Source organism: Thunnus albacares, chromosome 11 (assembly GCF_914725855.1).
Source record: "Thunnus albacares chromosome 11, fThuAlb1.1, whole genome shotgun sequence".
NCBI classification, from domain to species: Eukaryota; Metazoa; Chordata; class Actinopteri; order Scombriformes; family Scombridae; genus Thunnus; species Thunnus albacares.
Window position 1 is genome coordinate 15,726,615 of NC_058116.1, and position 16,134 is coordinate 15,742,748.

General features: G+C 36.0%; 2 protein-coding genes across 3 annotated transcripts; one reads left to right on the plus strand and one right to left on the minus strand.

The window, feature by feature from the left end:
* Window positions 1-592: 592 nt before the first annotated feature.
* Window positions 593-8,454, minus strand: dcaf17 (ddb1 and cul4 associated factor 17). The gene is made up of 15 exons (XM_044365104.1): window positions 8,266-8,454; window positions 7,883-8,027; window positions 7,678-7,781; window positions 6,565-6,655; window positions 6,325-6,461; window positions 6,139-6,217; window positions 5,438-5,527; window positions 5,248-5,355; window positions 4,953-5,055; window positions 4,672-4,814; window positions 3,731-3,840; window positions 3,412-3,499; window positions 3,217-3,300; window positions 1,072-1,227; window positions 593-986 (listed from the first exon to the last, which is right to left on the minus strand). Exons 2-15 carry the CDS (start codon window positions 8,006-8,008, stop codon window positions 879-881), a joined length of 1,527 nt encoding a protein of 508 aa, XP_044221039.1. The 5' UTR covers window positions 8,009-8,027; window positions 8,266-8,454; the 3' UTR covers window positions 593-878.
* mettl8 (methyltransferase 8, methylcytidine) lies at window positions 8,016-15,697 on the plus strand. Of its 2 annotated transcripts, none has more exons than XM_044365109.1 (10): window positions 8,016-8,104; window positions 9,609-9,765; window positions 10,007-10,098; window positions 10,202-10,548; window positions 10,685-10,734; window positions 12,085-12,145; window positions 13,115-13,254; window positions 14,367-14,473; window positions 14,627-14,692; window positions 15,380-15,697. In XM_044365109.1, exons 2-10 carry the CDS (start codon window positions 9,614-9,616, stop codon window positions 15,514-15,516), a joined length of 1,152 nt encoding a protein of 383 aa, XP_044221044.1. In that variant the 5' UTR covers window positions 8,016-8,104; window positions 9,609-9,613; the 3' UTR covers window positions 15,517-15,697. The 2 variants fall into 2 exon arrangements, with proteins under 2 accessions (XP_044221044.1, XP_044221046.1); XM_044365111.1 differs by having other exon boundaries at window positions 10,295-10,548.
* Window positions 15,698-16,134: the final 437 nt, after the last annotated feature.

The window sequence follows — 16,134 nt, forward strand, 5'->3', positions numbered from 1 at the left end:
CGCTACCTTAATCCAGCCAATGTAACGAACAAACAGCACGGAGGGAGTGAGTTATCACCAAAACAAACAGCTAATTTCTTAAGCAAAATGCAAATCCTCCTTACAAATAATCACATCATCACACAAGCTGTGCGGACTTCAGCAGAATATGGCTGCATGGCAACCATCCTCCTACCACACACAACCAACACTTAATAACCCTACACATATCTCTCTCTCTCTCTCTCTCTCTCTGTCTCTCTCTCACTCACACACACAGATCAACAGTTGCCTGGCAACATAAGCAAACAACCACACAACTGTCATCAAGTTATAATTGAAATATTACTAAATTGTCACATAACTGCTCCAAATTCGGTTGAAAATTGTGGTTTTATGTAGGACCCCATCCCTTAAGAGTAAGATGCTGATTGATAGAATTTGTTTTCAGGACCTTTATCAAACTACAGCATGTGGGTACAACTGTAGCTTGGTACACAAGCTAAAATTTCAAAAAAATATATAGCAATATTACATAATACAGAGAAGCATATAACAACTACTACATATCTTAATATCTGGATGGCTATGATGGAAAGACAGACACACAAAGTTACTGGGAAAAATATAACACTTTATTTTTAGAGACACTATAAAAATCCTGTATGTTCACAGGTGGCAGACAGAACATGGTTAACAGTTTGCAATACAGCACAGAGACTTAATGTAGCAACTTGATTATCAAGTGTAATTTATGCAAAAAAGAAACAATTATCCAGATGTGAAAAACAGCATTATGAGTTTAACAGAACAACTATACAAAAATATAAGTTTGAAACAATATTTGCAACATTTTAAAGTTAAATGCATTACAGCAGCTTTGATTCACCTTTGCACCACTATATTGTGGCAGCTTTCAATTTGTAAACATGGCAGCAGAAGTTGGTGTTCTTTTGTTCAATATGAACGATTGTGTCTTTGTCAAAGAAAAGCTCATGTCGATAAGTCTGAAACACAAGATAAGAGCACAAATGAATCCATAAACACAGACACTTCAGTCTAACGTTAGTCTGGTCATGTCACGTTACTCACCTCATCCCACGGTTCAACCAGATCAACCGTCCGCAGTAACTGCCCACTCTGGTTGTCATGGAGACGGATGTGAGCTCTTCCCTCTCCTTCTTCACCGTTCGTTACCACCACTGCCAAAAGGTCCAGCTCATCCTCATATTCCACCATACGGAAAGTCTGCAAAATTAAAGGGTCAATACTGTGAATCTCTGTCATCACAGAGGCTGTGCACAGTTCTTTATCGTATATCGCTACTGTCTACGCTAACTGAACGTTACTTACATATGCCCTGTATCCTGAGCTTTATCAGCGTTCTTATTGAAGGGCAGCTTCACAGCAGCGTTGAAACTTGCAGCACAAATGTTGAAGTATAGTAGGGGTGTTGTCAGTACTGTGACTTCAGTGTTGGAAATGATTACAGGTGCAACAGAGTGCACTTCTGACATCAGCCAACAATGATGTGGCCAGAGGAAGAGGTAGTTATCAGAAAAGCATAAATAAATGTTGAAAATAATATTCCTTCAGTGATCTGATGAAGGAAGCTCTGATATGTTTGAAACCCAACAATAATGGCTGACTTTCCCAAATGTCTCATTGATTCTGAACCATTATTACTCAACTGTATTTTTATCTGTTAAGAGATATCGCGGGTGGTACATTAGGCACCACTGGTTTGGTTTTGATCAAGTTTGAAGGTAAGATGTAGGGTAGTATGTTGACGGTAGGATGTAGGTTCAATTTGGAGATTACGTACAGTACATCTGGGGCCAGATGTACAAACAATCCTTGTACACAAAATCATGCATAAACCATTTCCCACATATACTGTAAACTGTTATGTATAAAAACTCAATGCGTGGTGAGAAGGTGCATAATTCATACAATCTTCAGATCATGTGTATGCATTATTTAGAAGAGCAATCCAAGGGTAACACAATGAGGTGGAGTTGAAAAATAAAGTATAAAGCCTTAATATACAACTCAACTAATCATATGACTTTAACAGAATGATTTGTAAAATGCCCATCAGATGCAAACTTTTGTGTGATCAATTTGAGGCAAGACAAGTCTTTGAAGTCTTGAAATCACTGATTATCTTTCTGCTCTTTTATAATGAGGATTTAGATATCACTGGTGATTCTGGTTCACAGGTACATGTGATGCATTTATGATGCAGGTTGATATAAATAGCCACAGCTGTGTGTAATGGTCATTCATAATGACAGCTGTAAATCTGCACTTCTTTGCTGTTCTCATAAACATCTCTAACAAGTGGTGGAGCAGCCACAAGTACTGGTTTGCAAACATATTATTAAGGGTGTTTCTACAGCCGTTTATGGCTGTCTGTGGGAGTGGAAATGAGGTTCATGCATGTGTGCCTACAGAACCGTGTATTAGGGGAGGTTGATATGGCCCTAAAATAATATCACGATATTTAAAGGGTATTTCTGCGATAATGATATCCTTGACGATACAACAAAATACTCCTCACAGGATTTTTGGCTCTCCTCATACTCAACCAGGTGCTTCTGCTTGATATGGTGATGTGGTTGTTACATTTTCTTGCACTTCTTACATATTACTGTGGTTGGTTGTACATCTGATCTTTTGTAACCAAACCACTTCCACACTACTGAAGTCGCTCCCCTTTTTAACTCCTCCACTGTGGAGTCGGTCATGAATAATATGATATGGCATACCCCTGCTATGCATACACAGCTTTATAAATCTCTTGAAAATAATGCGTATGCATATTTCTGTTTGTGCATAACACAGAGCTTTATACATCTGGCTCCTGGTTGCTCCGAAAGCTATTTATAAGATTTTCTTAATTACATTGAAAGTCTTAAGAAGGTATAACTTTGCCAAAATGTCAGCTCATGGAATAACATGTGCACTACTTACCCTTTATTCTAAGCCCTTGCTTTCTACCAAGTTGTGATACTTACTGCATCCTGTGTTGTGTTGTGATATCTCAGATGTCACTTGCAGATTTTTGAGGAATTTTATATTTCACCAATATGCAAGGCATGTTTTGTGTTCTGGCTTCCAAATACAATGTAGATTCCATGTATGCTATGTACTTTAATTTGCTTGACCTCTGCACAGTACAATTTTCTTTGCAGAGATACTTGAATAATGATGACAGCTTAAGTGTTTAAGTACCTCTTGATCGGGGTCATCATCCAGCTGCTGAAATCTTCTCTTCACCGTGCGGCCTGATGAGGTGACAGTGACTTGTGAGGTAGACTGCAGTAGACAGAAAGCAGAAACATGAAATTCTCTGAGATTATGGAAACACAGGTACAGTATTGTGGGTTACCATGGTCAGTCTATTAAGTAAATAAGCATTAAACTTACATTATTGTTTCGATGGGTTGTCATAGAGAAATCTTCAGCTATCTTTGATGGCAAACCACTGTTCAGCTCACCGAGGATTTTTAAGACACTTGGAGAAAAACAAAAACATTTCCTCAATAAAATAATCCAAAAGAAAAAATGATATGTACACTGAACATGATGATGTGGATTTTAGGGGCAAAGGTTAAGGCAAAAACCGTTAGGAATGTCTTTGGATTTCCTTTGTTTTGGCATATTTGCCTCCACACCAGGGAAAGTTTACTTTTGATGCCTTACTCAGTGTTCATTTTGTCATGTAGAAGTTGAATGTAGCACTCACTTTATGGTGGTCGGCCCAACATGAATAATTCTTCCTGAGTCATCAGGGTGGAAGAAAATCCCATCACTCTCTAGAGAGCAGCAGTTCATATTCTGTATTCCATTTGATGCCTAATTTAGTAAAATACAAAAAGGTATTTATTGAATGGCAAACTGCACACAGTACCACGAGCACATAACTCTTTCTACAGTCCCACATCTGTGATGTAACTGATGTAATTGTGAATTTTAGAGCACCAACAACTTGTGCAAAAACCAATGTGGAGAAGTTGAGTAAAAAAACACTTGATTTATTAAAGTGATATTCCACCCAAAATCTATTGTATGAGCTCAGCGCAACCACTCTAGACTTAAAAGGTGGTAGTAAAACACAGTGCTTTTGGTGCAGCTTCATCTTCAAGGTGTGTGATATGCTTTTTAATACCTGGACAAATTTTGTGTGGGGTACCAGTTTAATAAAGTTAAAAATACCACAAATGTGTTTTTTTTTTAATATAAGCTTATGCAGTAAGTAGCATACCACCAATGTTGCAGGTACATCACATTGATCAAAGCAAACAGAACTGTGGTTTCTTGTGTTTTGAGAACTGCATTAGCTTAGTTACTGATGATTCTCTCAAGACAGAAAAAAATGTGAGCAGCGTTGTCAAAAAAATATATATCTGGAATTATCTACAAAAAATACACAGTAGTGGGACCATTTTGTGTTGTTTTGAATGGTGTTAACAGGTTTGGTTCTGTTCTGCTCTGTCCAGCAGCTGAATGAAGCTGACTGTCAGAAAGGCTCTTTCAGACCAACTTGCCAGCAGTAAAGTCTACCATACAACAGGATTGGGATTACCTACTACATCCAAAAACATTCTATATTTTATACTCAAATTACCACTGTTATTGAAATTTAATGTTATAGTGTATGGTTGAAAAAAGAGTTCTTAAATATACCATAGTGCTGTCCTTGAGTGAACAGATGTGGTGAGTCCCCTTGTGACATTTTTGTGGCGGTGTGTGGATGTAGTGCCATGGGTAGCCTCCAATCTGGACACCGTTATTAGAGCAGGACACCTCGAAAAGTACTGGAGGGCAATCTGTGTCATGAGATTAATAAAGAAACATCATGCTTAGGTTGTAAGGAAAAACATTCCTGCTCACTGTGGCCAAGTAGGTCTAATAACATCTTTCACACAAAAAGATGCCACCAGTCTAGACTTCATATAGTGACCCACCTGTGATCTGGATGTTTACTGGGATACCAAACGGAACATCTCCCACTGTTTTGCCTCCAAGTTGTGAACTCTGCTTTCCAAGAGTTAACTTCTCTGCCATGTACTGAAAACAAAGAAAGGGATCTTGAAAATACTCATGAAATAAACAGATGTTAGCAACCAGAAGGATAATAAACTGGTTTACACCGGATGAGTAAATATTCACAAATGTACTTCTAATGAAAATTTTAAAAGAATGTATTAAACAAAATATTCGGCTTGCTCAATATTGTGTAGAATAAAAAAAAATACCCACCTTTTGCACAATGTGCTCAAAGCTGTAGAGCTTCACTGACTTGGTGCTGTAGGACACAGCAAGAACACCTTGAGACAGAACAACATCGGTGACACTATTCCCAAATACCTGAGAGATTAAGAGGAACATCTTAATAGTGACATGTCACTCCTACAAGAAAAATGTTACAAACTACAAAAAATCTGAATACCTTTTTGTTGATCTCCATAATGCCCACAATTTGCAAGGGGAAAACATGAAAGATGGCCAGGTGCATCACTGTATTTTCAGTGATACCTGCCTGTAAAATTTTTAAAAAGATGTAAAATTCAGTCTTCTCTTCACCGCATTACAGATCATTTACCGAGGACTAGTCATAAAATGAATACTCAGTTACTCCATCAGTTCATTTGCAGAGAATTTAACAACAATTTTGATAATTAAACTAAAGTAATTTATCAAGAAAAGATGCCAAGTTCCAGCTTCTCAAATGTGAGGATCCAGTGCATTTTCAGTTTTGTATCTTTGTATATTGAATATTTCTGGATTCAGGGCTGTTGTTCATACAAAACAAGCAATTAGAAGACATCACCTTGAGCTCTGATAATTTTGTGGTGATAATTTTCTTGCATTTCTTGCATTAGACTAAACTATTAATAGACCAACAAAAAATAGTCTACATTAATTGATTATGAAAATAATCATTAGTCTCAAATCTAGACTAAAATGATGTTTAAATTCCTTGGCAAAGTCATTGCAATATTTCACATTTATTTGACTTAATTTGTGCAAATAAGCCTCTCAAAATCCAAGAACCGAAGAAATATCATGAACAGTGAGATCAGGGGCTTATACACTGTCATGTCACACTTTAATAAAGGTACAAATCCCATTAAAATAGATTAATCTCACCTGTCGTGCTGAGGGTGTTTCTTTCTTTTGAACAGATTTAACATAAAACATCTCTTGAGAAACATCCCAGCCAAGATACCTAGAAAGAATTTCAACACACAGTAAGGTTAAAAGGTTTTTAAATTAACTACAACTGAAAATAAATGTATTAATTTCCACTCAAAGAACTTGGAGCCTTGAAAATACCTGAACTTATGGTTTGAAGAGAGGAAAACTCGCTCCAGCTCTTCTCCTGTTTTGGCTGACAGGCGGTAAAGCCAGTTATTGGCTGTCAAAGCCAAGAGGCTGGGTTTATGATCAGAAGGAGAGGCTAATGTTTTGTCCTGTCAATAATTAAAGATCAAATTAAACAATACTCTGACACTCATTTGCCAAAATCAGTTCATTTCAAGTTCAGTGAAAAAACAGTCAAAAAACTTCACTTACAAGTGGGCTCTGACACAGCAAGGCATCTTCAAATTTCTCCAGTTTAGATCGCTTAGGCAATTTGTACAGAAGTTGAGGCTCAGACTGAACACTGAAACATGAACATATTGTTTATCAGAGTATTAAACTTTTCTTCTGTTGCCAGCGTTAGTAAGCATAGTGTTATAGATATGAGCAGCATTCAAAATAAACAACCTGATATTTAGTTGCAGCCACTTTAGTACGATTAAAGTCTCAATTTTCTCCAAAACTAGAAATCTGCTGTAACTCATCTGCTTCCATTAGCACTAAGAAAGAGAAATAAATCTAGTAAAATAACTTATACCTGGATTCATCCCATTAATGTGAAAAACAAAAAATTATTATCTCTTACAATTTTACAAATGACAGTATATGTCACTAAACATATTCAGTACCTCCAGTGAATCTGAATGCAATGTCCATTTACCCTGTAAACGTCATGATATATGATTCTGTTTACAATTTACTCTAATCTCACTGCTAATTGTAATTTGGTAAATGGGTAATTTTTTTGATATAGTTTTATTATATGTTTATGAGCTGCATCTCACAAAGGGTGTATGATGATTATCTGATTTTGATTTATTTAGATATGAATAAAACTAGTGGGCATTTTTTGACTTAAATATGAGACTTACAGTATGTAAGCCAATTTGAATGATGTCGTTGTTTATCTGTAGCTCTGATCAGGGGCGGCTCGTAGCATAGGCCACATAGTGTGCACTTATGCACAGCTTTTGGAAATACACACTTGTTCTCTCTTCTTAACATTTTTCCTCTCTTTTTTCCCCATTGACTTGCATGGGTTTTCATCAGGTTTGTTTTTCAAAGCCTTATCATGTTCTACCTCCGGCAATACCACCAAACACTCTTGAATACACTTTGACCCCCATTTGCCTTTTTGTCTGGAGGAATGGGAGAACTGGAAGTCTGGGCTGAAAGTACCATTGGTGCTCTTTTTTGGGGGACTCCAATGTAAAATCTCACCTGGGCACCAACATAGTCAGGGCCGACCCTGGCTCTAATGTATTATTTTGTACTGTATGTTTACTGAAGACTGAAAATCACTGCAAGTTAATTATTCACACTCACCAGCTGTAGCAGCTCTGGTAATTTTCAAAGTAGATTTTACCATCCTCATACATTATTGTGGATTTTGAGGTCTTGCTCCACACTTTAATATAATTCCTGTTGTCCTACAATATAACAGTAAGAAGTAAGAAGATTATATATATATTAGCTGAACCAGTTAGCTACAGTATATATTTCATGCTAAATGTATAGTGTTTTCCATTACCTGGAGGATGATACTTCTAAGGACCTTCATATTGTGCCTGATGAGAGTCCCAGCACCGATACCCCTGCTCCTCCAGCTCAACACCTGAGCGGCGTTAACGCTCCTTTTTCTCCGGTAGGGCGCCATCAGCAGGCGGCACTTGTTTCTACAAGAAGACTGGTAGCATGTCAAGAGCCGACAACTACCTGAGGTGACCCTAACACTAGACCACAGCTACAGCAGGTGAGGACGGTTTGGTTTTTCAGTACGATAACTTTACAACCGTTCACTACGCTGCATATTCCTGAGACCCCGGTTCCAGCTAGAAGTTCACAGCTATCTAAAGTTAGCGTTGCTGAGCTAGTGAGCCTGGATATCTGGTCAACCTCATTCAAAAGTCGTACCTAGTCCACTTTGTAAGGGCTGGTTGAACTTAGGAGTTGTCCGGAGGTGTGGAAATTAAGTGTAGTCAGTAGTTTAAAAATTCGGTGTACAATTACGGCGCATTTTAACCGGTGTGGCGTCAGTTAACGCTAGTTGCTACCGTTAGCTGTCCTGTCCTGCGCCATTTTTGTAGTTTTGTAGCGTCTTCTTCTTGGCATTCTTTTTCCGTCTTCTTCCTCTTCTTCTTCGTGATGTTTTTTTTGGCGGTTGGCAAACAACGAGATGGTGCATGACCGCTACCAACTGGTAGGGAAAGCTTTTAGTTGAAGTTGAAGCCCAGCTCAAGAGACAAACAAGACACAAACCGACAACCAGTTAGCCAAAAATTCAGACTGGAGTAATCATTTTATTTTTGCTTCAGTTCATTTTATTTGATTTGCTGAGAAAAGTCAGAGATGTTGATTGTGAGGTCAAACTACACATTGGTTTCTTAAAAGTTGTCAGCTTTTTCTTAAAAACTCTATGCTTACCATTTCAAAGAAATGTCCTAAGAATTAACAGCTTCAAAGCAGCTACTTTTAGGAAATTATGGAAAAAACCTAATATTCTAAAATATAATATATAGTTTGACACACTGAAAATTAAGTATGTCAGTGTCAGTTAAAGAAGAAAAAAGAACCACATATGAACCTACATTTAATGGGTGGGTACCACCACTCTAAACTAAACCAACTTAACACTTTTTTCTATTTTTTTCTTATAATTTGCATGAAATTGCACCACCCTCTTTGTAAAAATTTAACTGTGAAATACCTACAAATTACTAAAATAAGATTAAGGGACCTGTAAAATAAAGCATTTCTGAAAACATTTCACATATCCAATTCACAGTCAGCTGTATCTTAGTTTATTCTCTTTGTGTCATTCTTGCCAGAATAAAAACCTGCTTGTTAAAAATCAATATATTCAATATATTATCGATCTTATCAAAACAAATAGATTAAGAAAAGATTCTTAAACTATATATTTTTTAAGAGTGACTTTTTAGGTCACTGTTCATGGGGAAAAGAAATATAAAATTAAATTTGCTTTGATTTGGGTACCTTTATATCTACTGACACATTACCAGTGGTAAGTTTGTAAAATGCAAGTCAGAGAGAGAAAATAAGATGATGATGATGTGCAGCAGCAAAACATTTTTTAAAACATTTAACAGCTCCCATGACTAATAGACTAATAGAATAAATGTCAAAGTACTATGGGTGGTGTACTTGTTAAATGCTAACAAAATACTTGTTTGCCGAGAATCAGTGAGTTTGTAAGTGTATTTGAAATGAATTACACTCTTCATGCACTTTTACAGAGTAAATGCATAAACTGCGGAGCCTCTCTGTGGCCACACTGGCTGAAGTTTTAAGCAGATTGTTGACGAGACTAAAGAGTACTGGAGGAAGACCTGCAGCTCCGCTGGGTTCAAGGATTCTGACCAATCATGATGACATCTTTAAGCACAACATGTGGTTAGTCATGTAGTTGACTCATGGTAGCTCAACACCTGTCCAAGACACTTTCCTGATCTGAAATTGGAAATATTAGTATATTTTCTTTTATTCAATACATGAAACTTATTTTTATTATATTAAGATGTATTAAAAGGTATTTGGTATGGGAGCAAATGAGAACATTCACCCACTGGGCAGTTTGTGAGTCATAGTTGACCCGATGTATCAGCAGCTGCTTTTGTAATGATTAATATTTTAGGGATCATGTGCAGTGGACAGAAGAAGACAAGGAAAACGCACGGCAGAAAGCAGAAGAAAACTCCAGTGTACAAATTCCTTTAAAGGAACAAGGCAAGAATGTGTTCCCTCAAAACTATTTTTCCAAATTAGATTTGTTTGGGGTTACATGGCAAATATAGCTTTGTAAAAATATTCTTAAATCTCTGCCACACAGGTAAATTTGACACAGAAGCTTGCCAATATTGGGACAAGTTTTATGAGATGCACCAGGATAAATTCTTCAAAGATCGTAAGTGGTTGTTTTTAGAATTCCCAGAACTGCTTCCTTCGGATGCAAAAAGCCAAGCTACAAACAGGTGTCCGGGTGATCAGCAGGCAGAATATCCACTACCGAGTGGGTCCGACAGAGAAACCAGACAACACAGCTGCCACACACACCATCACAGGAATACAGACTCCTCCCATCGTCAGGAGTCCTGTCAAGGTGCAGCACTGGAGAAAAATGAAGCTGCCATACAGACTTCTTTTCCTGGACAGCATGCATCTTTCAGGATCTTGGAGGTTTTCTAAATTTATAATTAATATTGATTTTATGGCTATAATTTTGATTGTTATGTGTGGATCATTACACAGTTATTATATAAAAAAAAGTAGTAGGTTTTAAGTCTTTGCCATGTTTCACTACTTCTCTTCACAGGTTGGATGTGGGGTTGGTAACAGTGTATTTCCCATTGTTAACTCCATCAAGTGAGTAAATATTTTGAGATATTAATATATCTTGTATTTTAACTAACCACTTAAACATCATTAATGTGTATCATATGTCAATCCTCATTTCATATATACCCAATATTGGCCAAGAGAAACAACATTTTTATTTATTTTGTTAAAAATGTATATTGTGCACACACTATAACATCATCCAACTGGGCATCTCCAGCTAGCACAAATATTTCAGTCTTTTCATATTGGTGTTGTAAGGACAGGAGCATAATTACCATAAATACGCAAATATTCATGTAATATTAAAATATACACCAACCAAACAATAGTACAAGACTACTTCCATGTGGTTCAGTTAGTTGAAACAGTTGGCATCCTTATCCTTACTTATGGCTAACTAAATGTTTTCATCAATGTGGAAAACCTTAAACACATTGAAAAAGATTTTACATTGGTGGTTATAAACTGTTCTTTCCTTTTTTACCTGTATCTGAATTTGAAATACAAGCTGCAACAAACGTAGGAAGTCAAAAATAGATACGAAGCATATTTGCATGTGTAGGCAACTCTTTTCTTTTACAGTCTTTATATATGTGGAATTATCTCTCTAACAGTGGGAATTAATTTACAAAATATATTTCTATAATGGCTGATGCTGATCAGTGTGAATATTATCCCTTTAAAGAGCACTAGTTGGTCAGAATGGATTTTAAAGTGGTCTTTCAATGAATCCCTGTGTCATTACAAAATACTGTAAAAAAAAAAAAAAAAAAGATACTCTAGTGCTCCTTTAGACAGATTTCTGGAAAGTGGCCCTGAAGTAATTAATTCCTACATTATTGGAGCAGCTGTCAATATCAGTTTCTGAGTAACAAAGGAAAAACAGAGGTAGGGGAAGAAAAGAGGGCACATTTTGCTGGTATTGGAGTACACTTCACATTGTCACCAGTAGGGATGATTAACCCTCCAGCAGTGGTAGGGACAGGTGCAGACATGTTCTCTCTACTTTAAAATGATGAAATCCACGAAATGGCACTTTAACACTTTCACTTCCTGTTCCTGCAAATTTTTGTGCCATCTTGTTTCAAAGAAAACAAACATTTGTAGATTTTGCAAGGTCAAGAAAAGAAAATAATGATGGCTTCAGTGCATAATCTTAATTAGAGTTCAATGGAAGGGAAAATATGCACAGTTTATATTCCATTTTATCTCCTTGGTATATGATAGAAATTTGCTGCACAGAGTATCGCTCTGTGTAGAGTGTAAAACAAGTTTCGTAGCCATAAAGTTGCTTCATCAAACTGTTTGTTTTTACCTGTATATGTGATGATGATGATTGATAAGTGTTGATAAGTTGGCTGCTCTCTTTCACAGAGAAACTGGTGCATTTTTATACTGCTGTGACTTCTCCTTGCGTGCTATTCAGCTGGTTAAGGTGTGTGTTTCTAATATTGTTTGGTATGAACTGTATATAGTGTATCAGGGTTAATATTTTCTTTTTTATTTCAGGCTTGACAAATAACTCATCTTATTGAAACTCATCTTCATCTGTCTGAATATGTTTGCAGTTGTATCCTGAAATAATGGGACCTATTTCTTTCCATGTTTTGTTGCTGAAAACCCAAAGCTGACAGAAATCTAACAAGCCATTTCTCATTAGAGTAAGAACATAAATCAAAAATGTCAGAGTGACAACTTTTATTATAACTAAGGGATTCAAGTTAAAACTATTCAAATTTAACTGCCATCTCTGTGAAATTTCCAAATGTGACACAGGCACGAGAAATCAAAACATGTACACAAACTGCATTAAATAAAATGACCAAAGGAGTCTCAGCACAATATGGAGTCAAATATTGTTTTACAAGTAAACTTGACCCAAAATTAACTTGGACACTATACAGTATTTATTTATTTTATTGAGCTGCACTTAACATTTTATAGAAAGTAATTGTGTCAGACAGATAACTTGAAAGTTGAAATGAAAAAGTAAACAAAGAAGCATGACTGACAATTTAAACTCATAAAATAATATACTCCTTGTAATATTTGATGAAAAAACTATTACATACATTTTTCTTGCGCACTTTGGGATTACATCATACTAGACATCTTTTAAGATATGTTTTCCTGTTATATAATAACATTGATTGGATTTTTAGCAGCATTCATAATAATACTGCACATTTACATTTTAATCTGACTTAAAATAACATAAGCCACCACTAACAGGAGAGCAAAGGTCAAAGTCACAGTGCCTGTACAATAGCTGACACACATCCTACATGATATAGAGAAGTGATGGGAAGGCAGAAAAGATAAAATAATTGTTTCAATGCCTGTGAAATTTGAAAATAATATTCACTTGTTAAGACACAATAAAACATTTATTTTCCTCACATAGGACCATCCAGACTACGATGACTCTGTATGTCATGCATTTGTCCATGACATTTGTGAAGAGATGGCCTCCTTTCCCTTTCCTCCTCAGAGCCTGGATGTTATTATGGCAGTCTTTGTGCTGTCCTCCATTCATCCGGAGCGGTAGGTGAAGGTTAGAGGACAAAGATAGGAGAGCCTGATGTCATTTATCACCTGCCAGACTGCCAGACCCCCACTCCCTAACCTCTGTAACCTTCCCACCCCACCTTCACCTTGCCCAGGCTTTGTCTGAATGTTATTACGAAACCCAAACCTAAATTTAGATACAGACCGTATTTTGTCATTGAGTGCAATATGTTTCAATTTTTGTTTTACATTAAACAAGAATTTAAGAAGATATGTGGGAGCCTAAAGGGTACTATATTAACTGGTAATGTAAATTTGAAAATGAAAATGTAATTCTACAATAGTCCGCAAGAGCACTTTCTGACCCAAACAGCTTATCTGTGGCGTAATACAGTGTGTGGCATGTGTAGGAATACGGAAGTTCTATGGTTGAGAAAATGTAGTGCCGAAGGTATGGGCTGTCTGACAGCAAGGTAAAGTGTTGCAAATATTAGTGTACACGTAAACTGACATTGTTTTTTTTTAGGTGGGCCTTTTTTTAGGTGGCTAAAATACATTTTGCTGCTGCCCCTGTCCACAGCAGTACATTACTTAGCTTCCATGCTGGTACTCATGCCTGCTTCTCCAGATAAACATCATCTACTGCAGGTAATACACTGACTATGGATAAGTACAGGGTACGACTTTGAAAATTAAATGTCAAACAGCTTCTTCATTTTCATTTTAATATGGTCATAGAACGCCCATACGAGTATGTGAAAATTGAAATGCAAATTGGATTATTGCATTTCCATTTTAATTTTTACTCAAATAACATATGTATGTGGAAATTATAATGCTATTGTAGAATTACATTTTCATTTTCAAGTATACATTAATCATTTTAATATAGTCCCCTGTAGGCTTCCATAAAGAGCAGCATGTATATTACATTTTTTAGGCTAAAGTTATAGCAAATGCACTTACACTGGCATCTAAGCACTATCAATGTAAAATGGTTTCATCTTTTAATACTTTGCTTGTTAAGTTTTGAGGCATCAATGAGTATATTTCTTCAAAACCTACTGTGGATCTTGTCCTGGGTTCTTCAATAGTTGCAATCTTATTATATAAGATTATTTTTCCATTAACTGACATTTTATTTACAGAATGCAAGGAGTCGTGAACCGGCTATCTACATACCTGAAACATGGAGGGACATTCCTCTTCCGTGATTATGGCAGATACGACTTCTCACAACTCCGGTTTAAAAAGGGTGAGCCTCCAAATATGAGTACAGCTATTTTATCTACTTAACCTAAGTTCTTGTATATTCTGTCTACCGTATACTGTGTGTGCTCATGTGATTTTTGACAAACGTTTTTATTCTTTAATATTTTAATGTAATTGTTTAATCTTTTACAATCAGGGCGGTGCTTATCAGAGAATTTCTACACACGTGGAGATGGAACCTGTGTTTATTTTTTCACAAAAGGTATTTCTGCACTATGAGATCAACATTTTATTTTCTGCATGCAGTAAATAGTTGCTGAAAGGGCAGTAGCTACCACTGGAGGCAGTGATGTTGACTATACCCATTGAAGTTGGTGAACAATCATGCACTATAACAGAGTCATGAAAACTAAATGGCATTCAACAATCATTAATGTTATTAATTGCACCGTGCTTTTCCTGCTTTGGCATGTCAAAATATGTTGTCTGTCGTCTCTGATTGGTGATTTTATTTGATATATCCTTTAAAAAGATAACTTAATGCTGTCACACATGTGTGGATGAAGGCTTCATGCTGAAATAAGTCAACCTATTGATTGCAAATAAATGTACCCAAAAGATCAACACATGAGGTGATTCTTGCTGTTTTTGACCACTGCATTGCCACCTTGTTTCCTGACTTTTGGGAAATACAGACAGACATTTCAGAATGTTACACTTGATAATTTGCAGAAAGCTGTGAAACAGCATTTAAACCTTCATGTTGGGACTTAAAATCCACAATGTAAAACAATATAACTGAACAATGTTGTACAAAGAACAAAATTTATATTTATATTTTTATTTATTTATATTTTAAAACAAATTCAAATAATTAAACAATTGTGAGTTTTTGGAGTCAGGGGTAGGGGGTTAATGCCTGTGTTTTTATTATTTTATTTTTTTACAGAGGAGGTTCATGATTTATTTTCCAAAGCTGGACTGGAAGAAATTCAGAATCTGGAGGACAGACGACTACAAGTCAACCGAGGAAAGAAAGTTGTAATGCAGCGGGTGTGGATGCAGAGCAAGTACAGGAAATCTTAACACCCCACCACAGGATCATTTGGAGATATATGTCTTTTTTACTTTATACTTTCGCTGTTCTTTTTTTTAAATTTATTTACTTTTTTAAACAATAACTCCTTATAAAAGTCTTGTCTGTGTATCTGTACAACAACAAAACTGTATGAAATGAACTTTTTGTATAAAACATGTAAAAACAGAACTGCTATGTCATCTATTTTTCTTTTTATAGATCACTGGATTAATATCCATGAGCTGGGTATATTGAGAAACTGTTCTAGGTCTATGAGGGAGAAGATACTGAACACAGAATACACTTTGAAATATTAAACTTTAATTGTGATTATTAGAATTGGAATAAAATTGTCTCCTTATTTTCATCTTTAAGCTTTGCTACATATGATGGAAACCCATTATGAATAAGTAAAGTAAGTCAAAACTTATGAAATAGTAAGTCCAACCTGGAACCTGTAAGTCAAAATTATGAGATAGTAAGTCATCTCATTATTTTGACTTACTATTTAAGAAATTTGACTTACTATCTCACAATTCGGACTTAGTCAAAACTTTGACTTGGTATCTCAAAAATATTGTTAAAGCAACATTACCATGGGTATTTTACTTTTTATCATGCCTAAA

What these genes read in the sequence shown, in the direction of transcription:
- dcaf17 (XM_044365104.1), bottom strand. Translation starts at nt 8,008, where the DNA reads ATGGCGCCCTACCGGAGAAAAAGGAGCGTTAACGCCGCTCAGGTGTTG. An exon ending in GTTGGGCCGACCACCATAAA is followed by an intron (nt 3,500 to 3,730) that starts GTGAGTGCTACA and finishes TTTTTCTCCAAG; the next exon opens with TGTCTTAAAAATCCTCGGTG. An exon ending in ATGATGACCCCGATCAAGAG is followed by an intron (nt 1,228 to 3,216) that starts GTACTTAAACAC and finishes TTAATTTTGCAG; the next exon opens with ACTTTCCGTATGGTGGAATA.
- mettl8 (XM_044365109.1), top strand. Translation starts at nt 9,614, where the DNA reads ATGCATAAACTGCGGAGCCTCTCTGTGGCCACACTGGCTGAAGTTTTA. An exon ending in AATTCCTTTAAAGGAACAAG is followed by an intron (nt 10,099 to 10,201) that starts GCAAGAATGTGT and finishes TCTGCCACACAG; the next exon opens with GTAAATTTGACACAGAAGCT. An exon ending in TGTTTATTTTTTCACAAAAG is followed by an intron (nt 14,693 to 15,379) that starts GTATTTCTGCAC and finishes ATTTTTTTACAG; the next exon opens with AGGAGGTTCATGATTTATTT.